This window comes from Leptidea sinapis, chromosome 34 (genome assembly GCF_905404315.1).
Source record: "Leptidea sinapis chromosome 34, ilLepSina1.1, whole genome shotgun sequence".
Classification (NCBI taxonomy): domain Eukaryota; kingdom Metazoa; phylum Arthropoda; class Insecta; order Lepidoptera; family Pieridae; genus Leptidea; species Leptidea sinapis.
In genome coordinates this window covers 2,611,598-2,627,873 of record NC_066298.1, presented here as the reverse complement: position 1 = coordinate 2,627,873, position 16,276 = coordinate 2,611,598, and the positions used below count along the sequence as shown (strand labels likewise).

Genomic DNA, 16,276 nt, shown 5'->3' with positions numbered 1-16,276 from the left:
ATACGGCTTTATCTGTGTGGGTACCGATTAGTTACAGACCATTCGGAGGTCCTTCATCAGGTGAGTGGAGTGGGTTCGCGATAATGTCCCGTCCATACTGCTGATGTTGTTGTTAAACAGACTTGATGTTCTCAAAATTAGAGTAATGAGTATAAGGGCATTTTTTTCTTTTGTGTGCTTAGGGGCTTTTTGGCTTCAGGAGGTGTTTTAGAGCTGCATCTTGCATAGGGGCCTAACTGGATATTGGAATCATCACTTACCTTTATACTCATGCTGTTTCCCCACAGCCACACTTGAATGAGCTGCTGATTGCAACCTTGTCTTTAATACTGACATAGGATTAGCTATAACCCCGCTCACAAGGCCTGCGGAGCAAGCAAAAATCGCTGACCGTCCTACACTTACACCACCCTCTTTCGTTTTAGTCCATCCATGCACTTCCGCAACGCGAAATATTCCTAACCTAAAATTGAGAGGATGTCAACTTTAGCAACTCGAGCGCTATTGCGTAACATATTGATAGTTTAAAAATTGCCTAACTAGTTCAAAATTAGCAGTTACAGAGTAAGTGGATATTCTTCTTGTTTACGTACACAATAATCATGGGTACAGTAGGACTTTGTGGAATGGGCTTCCTTGTGCGGTGTTTCCGGAACGATATGACATGGGTGCCATCAAAAAAAGTGCGTACATTTGCTAAAAGGTCTGCAACGATCTTGAGATTCCTCTGGTGTTGCAAGAGAATGTGGGCGGCGATGATCACTTAGGTTAGGTCACGCTTTTTTAGTCCTCCTTTTCCAAAAATCCATTATTTTAAAGTTGTTCATAAACAACTACAATTATTAGTCGGGTACCCTAACAGAGCACTTACTTTTTTTTCAAATAACTTAAACACACACCGAAATTTTCGAGTACATTCTGAGTAATGATAATACGAACACATTACATAGAAAGGCTGTGAGTTAGTTACCTAACAGAGTTCATACAAAACCCAAACGTCATGGCAGGCACAAGGCCCTTTTGCAACGCCAACAAGCCATCTGCTTTGATGATCACGTAGATACCATGGAAGATACCTTTGTATCTTGACTTTTGAACGGTTCGGGCAGTTAGTTCTCCTTGAAGCTGGAGGCGAGTTTTAACGACGTCCATTGGATTCGTAAATACTGTCGCCCCAGCCCCAGCTAAGCCTCCAATCACGAAATCCATGGCTCACTGAAACAGAAGACATATTAAAAGTGGATTCGGATTCTGCCTATTGCTTAATATGGTATGAAATCTCGTTATTATTTGGTAATTTTTATCTATCACCCTCTTAAAATTGCTACATTGTTGCGCAAGTCCAAACAACTAACTATATATTAGGTGAGTGACTCGTTGACAAAAGTACTGTTTGCCGTTTGACTTATATTCACTGGGATTGCCTAGTGCTTAGAGTTTATCTTCTGTGAGTGATTAAGATTCCGTCGCAGGGGACCTCACGGAGTGGATAATACTTCTTTATCCTGTACTACAAGGATGTGATAGGGCTGTCATAAATTATTCCATACGCCAAATAATTTAAGGTGGAAATCCGACATGGATGCGTCTAGGATGGTTTCTAGGGCGTCGTTCGAATTATGTACATACATCCTGTAATAGCAGTACGTGCCTGGATTTATAATCAGACGTCTACAGCTTAAACTACAGTTAACGGCCCTGGGTTTGAATCCTTTACATTGCATATATAGTTTTGACTGGCAACGCTAACCTAGAGCGTGTAGGTCATCTACACACAAAAACAGAAACAAAAAAAAACACACACACCATAGACAAGCAATCATCTCAGCAAAGGCGGATCACTGCTTCTGCGTGAATCGGACTCACCACGTAAATAAGTGACATTAGCATATAATTATCAACCTACATATAAGACTAATATTTTTTCATAATAATAATGTCAAAACATTTTTTAATATTAAATACTAATGTAGCTCAGCTAACTGTAGCTGGCGCTAGTAGTTGAAAAACGAGACTCACAATCACGCCTGAAGCAAACGTCTAATACAACGCCACGCAATGAAAAAGTGTTCATTGAAAATCTGTCCAAATAACAGCATATACAAACTTAAAAAGGATGTAGATAGTGTCGTATATCAGGCAAGTACCCCTTTAAATTACAAAAAAAAAACATTTTGCTAAAAAATTACATTTAAATTGCTCACGCAAAACGTTCTTGCCTCGTGTTCGCGTCCGTCTGGCGCGTGACTTAGTTATAGGCACTACTTCTAATTAGCCTACACAATAGACTTTGAACATTACTGCCACGAAATATGGTGTTAATTTGGATGAATGTTGTAATGAAACAACGACGCTCAGACAATTTTTGACGACTTTACTTGACTCGATATTTACGTCACCAAAATTTCTTAGTTTTCTAGTAAGGCACTAAGAACTTTATGAATAGTAATTAATCCAAATAGGAAATTATGAATCTATCTAAGTACTTACCTCTTAACGATTATTCGTTATTATTATATGTTTCTTCTTTCATAAATTATAATCGTTAGACGATTCAACTTTGCTTTATTATGGGTAAATCACATAACTTTATGAAAATTTAAAGCGTTAAAACACATCGTTTATCACTTCTACATGTTATACTAACCTATAATATAATTATTCACGTCAATCTACATAGCTTACTGTTACTATCACGATGATAAAATAAGTTTGTTTGCTAAAACAATCCTTCACTACATAAACGTTATTTATTCTGCTCGATTTAAGTTTTAAACACACACGATAGTAATAAATGTGAAATTCCACTGTCGCTATAAGAATACCTACTGATTACGATAGTATAGTTCGACTATCAGCAGGAAATCATTACCTCAGCCAAAATATACATTTAACTATTCAACTAATTTGATAAGGCCAAGCAAATGACGTAACGGCATTGACGACTCACGAGTGACGTATGAATTCTTTGACCGGACGGTGTTATGCGAGAGTCATTTAGGTACTACATAAATCTAATAACATGTACTTGAGACATTTCTTCTATCACTAAGTGTCAAGCCGGTTCAAGCGATTGGTGTCATATCGAACACTACGCCTTATATCATTTTGTGATGCGTTACGACTCTGATTATCTTATTGTCACTGTTATGCGTAGACGACTCTACTAAAAGTCAGATGGGCAATCTCCGCCTTCTTCACTTCCCCAAATATAATCTACTCAGACATTACCTACTCAGGTAGTGTTTTACTATATTTTAAACTTACGGCCTCCGCCGCGTCTGTCTGTCTGTACCCAATAAATTCAAACACTACAAGACGGATATTCAAGATTTGCAGAATTCATAGTACATAATTTAAACACAAAAGACGCAGTCAGCCAAAATCTAAGTATTATCTGCACGTAGAGTTGAGACTGAATTAATTGCTATACCTGTTGCATAAACGCAACCCTATAATATCACCTTGGCATGGTAGGTACTATTTACTGATAGAAGCACCGCTAATAAGAAGGCGACAAAGAAGTTTTTATGTATTTCTAAGGTATAATGTTAAAGAGTGGGATGAATTATTGTTCCGTGAACTTCTCAGAGCACCTATTCAACACGATTTAGTTATTTTGGTACAGGATTTTTTTTTGTGATATGCCAGGTAACTAATACGATTTAGAAACTGCATAGGTATTTGAACGTACCTATAAAATGCTGAAGTAAATAATTCAAATTCATTTTTTTTTATTCAAAATAGGATTTAAAATCACTTATTGAACGTCAAAAACCCATTCGAAAATAATGATGATGATAAGAACCTTTAAAATAATTAGCCATGCATCACTTTTAAGAGAATTCGACATTTTATTTGCACATTTCATATGAGACAAAACAATGACAAAATGATGCTTTCAAAATGGCGACTGACGCAGCTGACAGCTGTAATATTAATTTCTTTTACCTGAATAGGTTAGTTGGTGGCACTATTGGACGTCACGGGCCGTCATTCGAGTAAATTCATTTATGACGTCATCTGTAGCTTGTTTGCTGCTCTTAATCTTAGGTTTAGAGTATAGTATAGTGCCGCTTTCAGCAGTCAAAGTCGCAGCAAATGAGCCAGGGTCGACGAAAGTCTCAGCGTCATACAATTAAGACGATTGCCATTGCAACGAGCTATCCCATTTCATTAAACACCTAATATTAAGACACTGACCTCTACTATATACCACTGGTCTGGCGGCTGTCAAAGTGCTTTTGTGCCTGTTTGATATTCGCCATTTTGGCGCTGTTGGCCATGTAGCAAGAGTCTGCGGTACTAAAAGTAGTGATGACAACCTCAGCAAACATCGATAGAAAGTGGGAAACTATTTACAAAAAAATTGTGTACTTTACTACGTTGATTCTTGAAGTATAAATAACACGGAAAACGAACGAATTTAAATCAAAATGCAAAAATAGTTCCTTCGTAGTTGAAATTTGTACTCTGGACGCTCGCGAGTGGTGCTTCAAATAGGCACAATTATTTTGCTGTCAAACATATGGAACAGCCTGTCCAGTGGTATATAAACAGATCAGTGTATTATGAGCAGCAAACAAACTACAGATGACGTCATAAATGAATAAAACGAATGACTGCCGTGACATATTATTATGTCAGTCTCTGTGAATTAAAATGGCAAGAGAAATAGGGGCACAAATAATGTGTGGCCCTGTTTGTGTTTTAATATTATGGTGAAAAAAGGGTTGGAGATTCTCATTTAGGGTCAATAATAAGTATTATAATCACTACATTCTAATTGTGAATTATTAGTCAAAAAATTATGAGGAGCGCAAAAATTCAATGACACAAGTTAGAGATATACAATTCGTCTCATTAGAGTGATCACACTCTGTAGAAAAGTATAGAAGATTTTTATGTACTGAGACCATGATCTTTGTTAATTAGTGGATATAGTAATTAGAGCCATCGCCAATAGACGAGGCACATAAGGCGGATGTCATTTATATATCTACCAATTACTAAAAAGTGTTTGATAAAATATCTCATTTTATTTTGCTTAAGAAATTTACTGGTATTGAGACATAAAAGTCAAGCAATATACGCCAACGATGATTAAATGTTAGCACCTAGCAGGATTCGAATCCGGAACCTCTAGCTCGGTGGGCAGGGTAACTAACCACTGGGCTATATCATAAATGAATCGTCTACTGTCTATGAGCTAGTCTACCTATGAGCGTACACTTTATAACTAAAAATTATTGTTACTACTTAATTGCTGCTAGACCGCTTGTTTTCTCGACATAAATATATTAATAAATAAAGAGTGAACTTATTTTTAATTTTCTACTGTAATAAATATCCATATTGAACATTGTACAAGACTTTGATGAGTTTGAAGGTCAGTGTGGATAGCGATCGATGTATAATGACGGTCATTACCCCTCGCTACGTTAGACCACTTTAGAAAATTATCCTTTTATTAATATTTACTGTGTAGAAATCGATGAAAATCAACTTGTACATAGTTCAACAAAGTAGCTACGACGGTCGGTATTGAAAAACAAAATGGCTATCGCACCACTGTTATATTACACTGCACTGTTACCAGCACAGGCTACTTTGCACAGGATGCCGGCTATATTATGGGTACCACAACAGCGTCTTTTTCTGCCGTGAAGCAGTAATGTGTAAGCATTACTGTGTTTCGGTCTGAAGGCCACCGTAGCTATTGCAATTACTGGGCAAACGAGACTTAACATCTTATGTCTCAAGGTGACAAGCGCAATTGTAGTGCCACTCAGAAGCTCATCTCGTTCCTTATTTTCATAATAAATAGTAAATTATAACACCAGATCTAACATCGAGTGCGGTGCCCGCTACACAAAAAATAGTCGCCACTTAGGAGGGCATTAACTCCCAACAGAATTTATAAAAACCTCGGCAACGTTGGCCTGAGAGAACTAAGCTGGCATGACAGTAAGGGAGGAGATGAGCAGGACGTTCAGCTGATGGTAATTGATACGCCCTGCCCATTACAATGCAGTAGCACTCGAAGCCAAATAGCACAAAGTCACAAACATATTTGTGACGTTTGCCGTCATCCGCAGTGGAAGCTGGTGCTGCTACCAGCATCAACTGAAGTAGCTTGGACATGAGAAGGAGCTAGAGTGTCGACGCAAAATTACTATACTTATTAAATTATATTTTTTGCCTTTGATAGTACCTATGGTAATGCCGAAGGGTAATTAATATCTTTCGTTTATTTATGTGTACTTCACGGCAAGACTTACTATGTATAACCTATATATGAAAATATCGGTCCATTATTAGATTCATTAGACAATAGAATAAATATTATTATTATTATTACATTCGACCCAACAGTTAACGTAAACTTGGTCTAGCTATGATAGCATTCATAGCACTACCCGTAGTGATTATATTCTCTTTGAGCACTACAACAATGTAACTGTAATTTTAATTTGTTTTACCTGAATAGGTTAGTTGGTGGCACTATTGGACGTCACGGGCCGTCATTCGAGTAAATTCATTTATGACGTCATCTGTAGCTTGTTTGCTGCTCTTAATCTTAGGTTTAGAGTATAGTATAGTGCCGCTTTCAGCAGTCAAAGTCGCAGCAAATGAGCCAGGGTCGACGAAAGTCTCAGCGTCATACAATTAAGACGATTGCCATTGCAACGAGCTATCCCATTTCATTAAACACCTAATATTAAGACACTGACCTCTACTATATACCACTGGTCTGGCGGCTGTCAAAGTGCTTTTGTGCCTGTTTGATATTCGCCATTTTGGCGCTGTTGGCCATGTAGCAAGAGTCTGCGGTACTAAAAGTAGTGATGACAACCTCAGCAAACATCGATAGAAAGTGGGAAACTATTTACAAAAAAATTGTGTACTTTACTACGTTGATTCTTGAAGTATAAATAACACGAAAAACGAACGAATTTAAATCAAAATGCAAAAATAGTTCCTTCGTAGTTGAAATTTGTACTCTGGACGCTCGCGAGTGGTGCTTCAAATAGGCACAATTATTTTGCTGTCAAATATATGGAACAGCCTGTCCAGTGGTATATAAACAGGTCAGTGTATTATGAGCAGCAAACAAACTACAGATGACGTCATAAATGAATAAAATGAATGACTGCCGTGACATATTATTATGTCAGTCTCTGTGAATTAAAATGGCAAGAGAAATAGGGGCACAAATAATGTGTGGCCCTGTTTGTGTTTTAATATTATGGTGAAAAAAGGGTTGGAGATTCTCATTTAGGGTCAATAATAAGTATTATAATCACTACATTCTAATTGTGAATTATTAGTCAAAAAATTATGAGGAGCGCAAAAATTCAATGACACAAGTTAGAGATATACAATTCGTCTCATTAGAGTGATCACACTCTGTAGAAAAGTATAGAAGATTTTTATGTACTGAGACCATGATCTTTGTTAATTAGTGGATATAGTAATTAGAGCCATCGCCAATAGACGAGGCACATAAGGCGGATGTCATTTATATATCTACCAATTACTAAAAAGTGTTTGATAAAATATCTCATTTTATTTTGCTTAAGAAATTTACTGGTATTGAGACATAAAAGTCAAGCAATATACGCCAACGATGATTAAATGTTAGCACCTAGCAGGATTCTAATCCGGAACCTCTAGCTCGGTGGGCAGGGTAACTAACCACTGGGCTATATCATAAATGAATCGTCTACTGTCTATGAGCTAGTCTACCTATGAGCGTACACTTTATAACTAAAAATTATTGTTACTACTTAATTGCTGCTAGACCGCTTGTTTTCTCGACATAAATATATTAATAAATAAAGAGTGAACTTATTTTTAATTTTCTACTGTAATAAATATCCATATTGAACATTGTACAAGACTTTGATGAGTTTGAAGGTCAGTGTGGATAGCGATCGATGTATAATGACGGTCATTACCCCTCGCTACGTTAGACCACTTTAGAAAATTATCCTTTTATTAATATTTACTGTGTAGAAATCGATGAAAATCAACTTGTACATAGTTCAACAAAGTAGCTACGACGGTCGGTATTGAAAAACAAAATGGCTATCGCACCACTGTTATATTACACTGCACTGTTACCAGCACAGGCTACTTTGCACAGGATGCCGTCTATATTATGGGTACCACAACAGCGTCTTTTTCTGCCGTGAAGCAGTAATGTGTAAGCATTACTGTGTTTCGGTCTGAAGGCCACCGTAGCTATTGCAATTACTGGGCAAACGAGACTTAACATCTTATGTCTCAAGGTGACAAGCGCAATTGTAGTGCCACTCAGAAGCTCATCTCGTTCCTTATTTTCATAATAAATAGTAAATTATAACACCAGATCTAACATCGAGTGCGGTGCCCGCTACACAAAAAATAGTCGCCACTTAGGAGGGCATTAACTCCCAACAGAATTTATAAAAACCTCGCAACGTTGGCCTGAGAGAACTAAGCTGGCATGACAGTAAGGGAGGAGATGAGCAGGACGTTCAGCTGATGGTAATTGATACGCCCTGCCCATTACAATGCAGTAGCACTCGAAGCCAAATAGCACAAAGTCACAAACATATTTGTGACGTTTGCCGTCATCCGCAGTGGAAGCTGGTGCTGCTACCAGCATCAACTGAAGTAGCTTGGACATGAGAAGGAGCTAGAGTGTCGACGCAAAATTACTATACTTATTAAATTATATTTTTTGCCTTTGATAGTACCTATGGTAATGCCGAAGGGTAATGAATATCTTTCGTTTATTTATGTGCACTTCACGGCAAGACTTACTATGTTTAAACCTATATGTGAAAATGTCGGTCCATTATTAGATTCATTAGTCAATAGAATGCATATTATTATTATTATATTCGACCCAACAGTTAACGTAAACTTAGTCTAGCTATGATAGTATTCATAGCACTACCCGTAGTGATTATATTCTCTTTTAGCACTACAACAATACTAAAAAGGTCACCTATTTTACTAAAGCAAACGGTCCATTGCTGCGTCCAAATATGTGTTTTAAAAATATGAATATAGAATATTATTATTATTATATTCGAGCCAACAGTTATAAACTAACTAGAAATAAAGTTTTGGGGAAGCATTAACTTAGTCTAGCTTAGTATTCATAGCACTACCCGTAGTGATTATATTCTCTTGGAGCGCTACAACAATACTAAAAAGGTCACCTATTTAACTAAAGCAAACAGAAACATCATTAACACTGGCAAAAAACCATCAATTGATTAAAAATAGCTATCAATAGACATTAGCTGTCAATACTGCGACAACAGTAAAAATTTATTAAAGCTGTCCGAACTTATATTAAAACGTTGTGTTTGCCTTTTTTGTGGGTGGATCGTAGCTTGTATATCAATCGCGTGGATGCCGTCCGAGTCACGAGTCGTGTATTGTCCACAGGGCATTCGATTGCAGCCCCCACGGCTCCCAAGGCCAGGGGTGGCAGGGCCATGCTGCCCGCGCCACTCGCACCCATCGACTCAGCCAAAACACGCGCCCTCACAACTATTTACGCGCCGCGGAGACAAAACACACGCAAAAACAAAACGGCGCAAAACAGAATGCTGGAGAAACCAATCAAGTCGAACCTGTCACCTTTCCATCCTCTACCATCAATTGGAAAAACTTTACAATCAAAAGTTATCGTATTGGATCTCAATAACGACTCGCGACCATTCCGGGAAGTTTTACAACCGCTCACCCCACTCAGTGTTCACGGATACCGAAATCCCGAGCAGAGAAAATCTCAGACACCACAACATTTGATCCGGGAAAATACATATGATGTGATTGAACCCATCTATATAAACCCTTCAAAAATTAAGAGTATTACTCAGAAAACAGACCAGCAGCATGTGCAGAAAGTGTCGCCAAAGACTCGATTCAAAAATGCAGCTTTACAAGTAGCTAAATTAAATGCAGTGGCTGATACTGGTAAATTATTGTGTTTAAGGGAACGAGAGACTTATTCGATATGTTATAAAGACGATAATAGGTTACAGAAACTGCCACAGTCGACGCCGCATCAGTTGAATAAACTGACGGAAATGTTTCAGAGTCTGGAATTCAGAGGACGGAAAGATAGGATGAAGAAAGAAAATAATTGGTTTTAATCAAGGTCTTGTTTCATGCCCTAGCCTTAATGTGGCTTATGAGCTGATAGTGCCATGTGTCTACTTACTTAAGTATTACTTTAAAATGTGTTGTGATTTGCAGTGAAGTTTAAATTTTGTTTTTCTGGAGATTTTATATTTGCTCAAAGTTTAAGAGTTTATTGGTGAGTGTTTTCTAGTTAATAAATATTTTTTATAAGTTTGCTTTTAATTGGTTAACCTTAAAGAATGATTGACGATAAAATAATGACTGTCGACATCAAGTGCGGTTTCCGGAATTTGAGTTCATTAACTGCAGGTGACAGTATTTTAAAGTTCCTTACATCTACAAATACCTCTAAACCCTTCAAGAATCTGTTCGTTATCTGTCTCTTAATTTAGTTTGTGAGGCTGTCTGTGCAAATTCAAACTCTTGAACTATTTTATTCTCAAGTAAGTCAAAAAATTATATTCATATGAATGTCAAGTTTATGCATTCTACCATTTACTTGTGGTCCAATCTATATAAATTAATATATAACGCGCGGTCAGCGCTCTTTTAAACATTTGATTAAAGAGGAAAGGAACTCAAGTTTTATGGGTGATAACTTACATTATATACATTACATTTAGCGTCCTAAGTACAACAAATCAATGTATTATTATATATTATTTTTCACGTGTGGTAACAAGATAGCTAAGCGATAATAACTACCAATTTGGGAAAGTGAATATGATGCAATGATTAAAACATATTTATTTCTACCCGCAGGACACAAAGTGCCACTTGGGTATATCAATAACAAAAAAAAGCGCAACTTACATCTAATGACTTTGCCTACGGCAGTTCATGGCATAATTTAATGTCTACTGGGAAAAGAACTGCAAAGAAAAACCCAACACTAATACAATTATATTTGACAGGCTAGAATCACACGTATTACAATTTTTGTTGGTTGCCTATGTTGGGCTGAGCAGTTTACTTTCACGCTTGTTTGTTATTCAAAGTCATTAATGGTATCAAATCGGTAGGATCGTTACGATAACGTCAAGGTACGTTGGGGGGTAAGAATGCGTCACCCATAACCACCAAGATTATATATAACACAGCATATCAGACTTGTTGATTCATTAAAGGTCACGGTCACACGAGGGTTAAACGGTTAAAGGTTAAGTATTTAATATTAAATAATATTTGGTAGGTGATTTAAATATCCTATTTAACGCAAGAAAGCCTACAAAGCGATAGATCGATTTAGGTTACGAGTACGTAACAACCATTTCAGCGCGTGCAACGCAGAGTTGCTCGAATTGTGGGGAAACCAGTGCTCTGTGAACGACTGGCCTTGCGTGGAGACTTCTCTTTATTCTGTAGCTGTTCCGAAGAGCTTTTTGACCTGATTCCTGCTGTCATCACTACCATCAGGATGTGTGGCGTTCTTCCACAGTGCGGTACAACCAAATTGTGGAATGAGCTACCTTATGCGGTGTTTCCAGGATGATACGACATGGGTACGTTCAAAAATAGCGTGTAGGTATACCTTTCTAAAAGACGGGCAACGCTCCTTGTCGCGTCTCTGTTATTAACTGGGTGTTATTACACAGGCTTCTGTGCGCCTGATAAAATAAAATAGCACTAATATTTAACGTAAACGGAATTCCTAGTAATTACCGCGCCAATGTTTGTATTTTTCACTAACTTTGTCTTGATTTTCCTGTTCGTTACATACATAATATACAGCTACATATATATATACCGCTGTTCTCAGAGTTCCATTAAAAGCTTGGTAATTGGTTTTCGATTTATTTTATTTAGTGTTTCAGTTGCCCCACGTTTTTTGTCCTGTGTCAAGCTAAAAAAAATATGTACCTACCTTAACTTACGCGTAAGATATGATAAAATGCGAAAGTAATATAAAATTATTGCATAATAATTTTATACCTATCTAAAATAAACAGCTAAATAACGAATTTGGGTCATACAAACAGTAGTCTATATTAATTGTTAGACACGATCGCGTGACAGCTGTGCATTTTTACGATAACAGCATTTTTGCTTACAATGTACCTATGTTTAAGGTAATTTTTTGTCTGCCATCAAGAGATGAGCATGGACTCACTTATTGAAGGTCGTAATACCAGTAATTTATTAATTTCACCTGTTTTTTATATATTTTTCACCTACTTCATTGCGTCTATTTTTTTAAAGTTTGCGCAAGTAGGTATCTCTTACTATGCCTAATAAATATAAATATTAAGGCTCCCCTAATGGGTAGTTGAGGCAACAGCCCATGGAAATCCGCAACACCAGGGGTCAAGAGATAGGTACGTTGCCGGCCTTTAAGATGGGAGTATGCTGTAGGCTTTTAGGTCCCTGCCAAAAGTAGACCTAAGGAAAACTTCTGCCGATAATTAATTCTACAAAGTGGATGTACGAGGAAAAAAATTTATCGCCAAACGCGCAGTTGTAGTATGCCAGGCGTCATCATAATGGGTGAAATTAATATCTGGTGGTGGAATTCGGCTGCTGAAATGAATCTGAACAACTTCTCTAAGCACTTCAAGTGATATGATTAAAACCGCTCATAGTTTTATGCGGTCAAATGGAAGAACCTTGTACTTACTTAGGAGCGCCTGCCCAAAGGTGAGAATGGTTCTCCATGTTGGGCTGAATTAGGTTTTAAAGCCTAATCCAATTTGGGCTTCACTTCCAAATGTCCAAGTGTACGTCACTCCTTATCCTGTTTTAATAGTATATACCTTTCTAATATCCACATTATTATTGATTTTTTATTAACAGACACGGATAATCAAACAGTAGCTGATGGCAGGTTAAACTACAAATTCACAACCTAAAAAGGTGCAATACGCGTTGGAGGGTTTTACATTTTTTGTGAATAGACGAACATACGAATACATGCAAACCAGCTCTACTAGAAACCCAAGTAGGGATCCTACAGACTTGTCAGAGTAGAGGTACTCTTCGCCGGTGGAAATAGGTCGACTGGTTGAAGTCAATGCTTCGCACACAATGGACTAAGTATTTTAAGAATTTATCACAATAAACCAGTTGGGTTTTAAGATTTAAAACTCAATACCCCTGCCGGCTGAGATTATAAGCTGATAATCACAAGAATAGACCAGGCTATCTATCTATATCTATTTATAGCTTGTGTGCGAAATCTAACTTTTTAAAGGACCTCTAGTCGTCAGTGACCCAGTCTTTTAAGTTACGGTTAAATAAATGCAAATATTTCTACCACGATTATAAGTTTATAGCCAGGCTATGCTTATATTATCATTAACATAGTTTTAGATTTATAACCTGATTTTATGGAAGAGGACAAACGAGCTTACGGGACACTTGATGTTAAGTCATCACCGCAGCCCACATTCTCTTGCTATAATTTACCGGAGCAATTACAACGGCGTTGCCAGTATTTTAAAAATATGTACGCGCTTTTATGAAGGAGCCTACGTCGTACCGTCCAAAGAATATCATTCCATAGTTTGGTTTTACGGGGCAGAAAGTTACATACAAACTGCACTGTGAAGGTATGCAACACATCCAGATGGTGCGGATGATAGCCAAATGTTTGGCGTGTGTGCGAAGGCGGGATATGGCGTCAGTAATCAGGTCAAACAGCTCTTCTTATACACAAATTTAGCCGTTCACAGTTACTGGATACCCAACAACTCGAGCAGGTTTGGTCAATCAGGCGAAACAGCTTTTCGGAATATACAAAATAAAATTTAAAAAAAAGTTTTATTCAAATCTATTATAATAAGACAATGTTACTTTACAGCCTCAGCAAAATGCTACAATTATTTTTACACAAAACAGGTGCAGCATAAAAACAGATCTTGGGGTAACGCTTGAAAATGGATTATTGATATGGCAAATTTGGCTTTCCTTTGAAAAAGCAGGATTTATAAGAAAGCGTCTAAAAATTACAGCAAATACTGGTACCAAACTGGCTATCAATAAAGCAAGGGCGGAAACCCGTAAACGATATTGGATCAAAAAGCTGTGAGAATTTATAGAATCTATAGATGACATGGACCTGTTTGAAGACCCACATAGAATATATTTTAATGGTGATGAAACAAGGTTTTCTCTTTCTCCTAAAAATTGGCAAAATTGGATACAAAAATTTGTATATAAAGAAAAAAAATTATGGCAAAAGAAAACATTACGTTTTGCTGGTTTTTCACGGGTGGACAATTTGTGCCAGCCTTTGGTTATATTTCTGTATGTAAGGTCACCTAAGGCGTTAGTTGATGATATGCCGGAATCATTGGTCAGAAAGTGGCTGGATGAAAAGTGGCGTATTTTTCGAGTACTTATCCAATGACTTAAATGCTTGGATAAAGGCAAATAAAGTCAAAATAAAAAAGGTCAATTTTATTATTTATTGACGGCCATAAATTACATATATAATTTGCCCTAAGTGAATTTTGCCAGAAAAATGATATAATTCTTTATGTATCGTTACCAAACACCCACAGCAAACACCACGCATATGCTACAACCAGCTGATGTGAGTGTATTTAGGCCTTTGAAACAAAACTAGAAAACAACTGTCAAAAGTGGCAGTCAGACGATATAAACCAAGTGGTGAAAAAAATTTACTTTTGGTTTGTTTTAATTAAAACGCTGGCAGAAGCACTTGACATTATAAGCAATGGGTTCCGAAGATGCAGCTAATAATGAAGATTGTGTAGATTATACAAAATGTGTTAAAAACCCGCAACAAAAGTCTGTAGAGAAAGAGTAAAACGTCCAAATTCAACCGGAAAAACCGCGCATGAAAAAGATTGACGCAGCAGTAAGTCATCTCAACACCAAAGTTTGAATTAGCTGAACGCAGTATAGACTCAGGACACGTTCTTGAAGAAATCGTAAAGAACAAAGCAAAACATCTACAAAATCGGCGCTCTAAACTAAAATGCCTCGAAATTCTGAAACGTCAAACCTCAGCACGTTTATTAATAATATTACCAGACAGATTTTGGCATACATAATTTTCAATTTCGACTTACCAAATACGTTCCCGGATGTTGTCCAACTTAGACAAATCATTTTATTCGATGCCTCAGAATTGTTGACCGACTCCTTGTATGTTACTGATGAAACTATTGCTGAAAATATGACCTTGACTCAGCAAGGCTCATTTATATCACATATATATTGGTTATACCATGTGATGAAATTCAGATATCACATTATATATCACAGCAAGAACAATAAGAAACTCCAATGAGTTCAGCTGACAACCAATGCTTCTCCGCCACTGTGTCAGCTGATGTCCATAGCTATAACGACAACCACGCAATCGTCAAACCATCAACAGAACGAAGCCGATCAAATATAATCGTTCAATGATATTTTCGAAAAACATTTACGTTTCCCGGAGCCACCAGAAGAGACCCAAATAACCCAGTGCAAAAAAGTGGAATAAAAAGAAAATCTCGTGATTGAGAAAAAGAGATGACAACAGTTCAGAACTTATTTTTTTTTATGGAAAAGGTGGACCAACGAGCGTACGGATCACCTTGTGTTAAGTGATCGCCGCCGCCCACATTCTCTTGCACCACCAGAGGAATCACAGGAGCGTTGCCGGCCTTTAAGGACGGTGTACGCGCTTTTTTTGAAGGTACCCATATCGTACGGTACCGGAAACAAGCAGCCAAGGAAGTTAACTCCACAGCTTTGTAGTACGTGGAAGAAAGCTTCTTGAAAACCGCACTGTGGAAGACCGCCACACATCCAGATGGTGGGGATGATATCCTAACTTATGGCGTGTCGTGCGAAGGTGGAATTCGGCAACATAAATCAGGTGAAACAGCTCTTCGGAAGACTCCCCGTGATAAATACGGTAGAATACACACAATGAAGCAATGTCTACGTAACGCCAAGTGATCCAGCCGTTCACAGAGCACTGGGTCCCCGACAATTCGAGCTGCTCTGCGTTGTATGCGGTCAAAGGGATCGAGCTGATACTGGGATGCGCTAGATCAGAGATGACAGCAATACTCCATATGTGGCCGGACCTGCGCTAGAATATGGGCATGCTTGAAGTATTGCCGTGCTCTATTTATGACGCCCAGTTTCTTCGAAGCCAATTTGGCTTGCT

At 37.6% G+C, this 16,276-nt stretch overlaps 2 protein-coding genes across 8 annotated transcripts in view; one reads left to right on the top strand and one right to left on the bottom strand.

The window, feature by feature from the left end:
- Positions 1 to 16,276, bottom strand: part of LOC126974982 (solute carrier family 25 member 35-like) — a 21,983-nt gene extending 5,707 nt beyond the window's left edge. Inside the window, exons 1-3 of one of the 7 annotated variants that reach the window (XM_050822765.1) lie at positions 15,183 to 16,276; positions 971 to 1,215; positions 261 to 463 (exon numbers count right to left, since the gene is read on the bottom strand). In XM_050822765.1, coding sequence (XP_050678722.1) covers positions 261 to 463; positions 971 to 1,209 — 442 coding nt within the window. In that variant the 5' untranslated portion in view covers positions 1,210 to 1,215; positions 15,183 to 16,276. The other 6 variants (XM_050822759.1, XM_050822758.1, XM_050822762.1 and 3 more) reach the window with 6 other exon arrangements.
- Positions 7,018 to 10,338, top strand: LOC126975000 (uncharacterized). The gene is made up of 2 exons (XM_050822787.1): positions 7,018 to 7,091; positions 9,448 to 10,338. Exon 2 carries the CDS (start codon positions 9,498 to 9,500, stop codon positions 10,158 to 10,160), a length of 663 nt encoding a protein of 220 aa, XP_050678744.1. The 5' UTR covers positions 7,018 to 7,091; positions 9,448 to 9,497; the 3' UTR covers positions 10,161 to 10,338.

Coding starts and splice junctions, on each gene's coding strand:
- LOC126975000 (XM_050822787.1), top strand. CDS start 9,498: ATGCTGCCCGCGCCACTCGCACCCATCGACTCAGCCAAAACACGCGCC.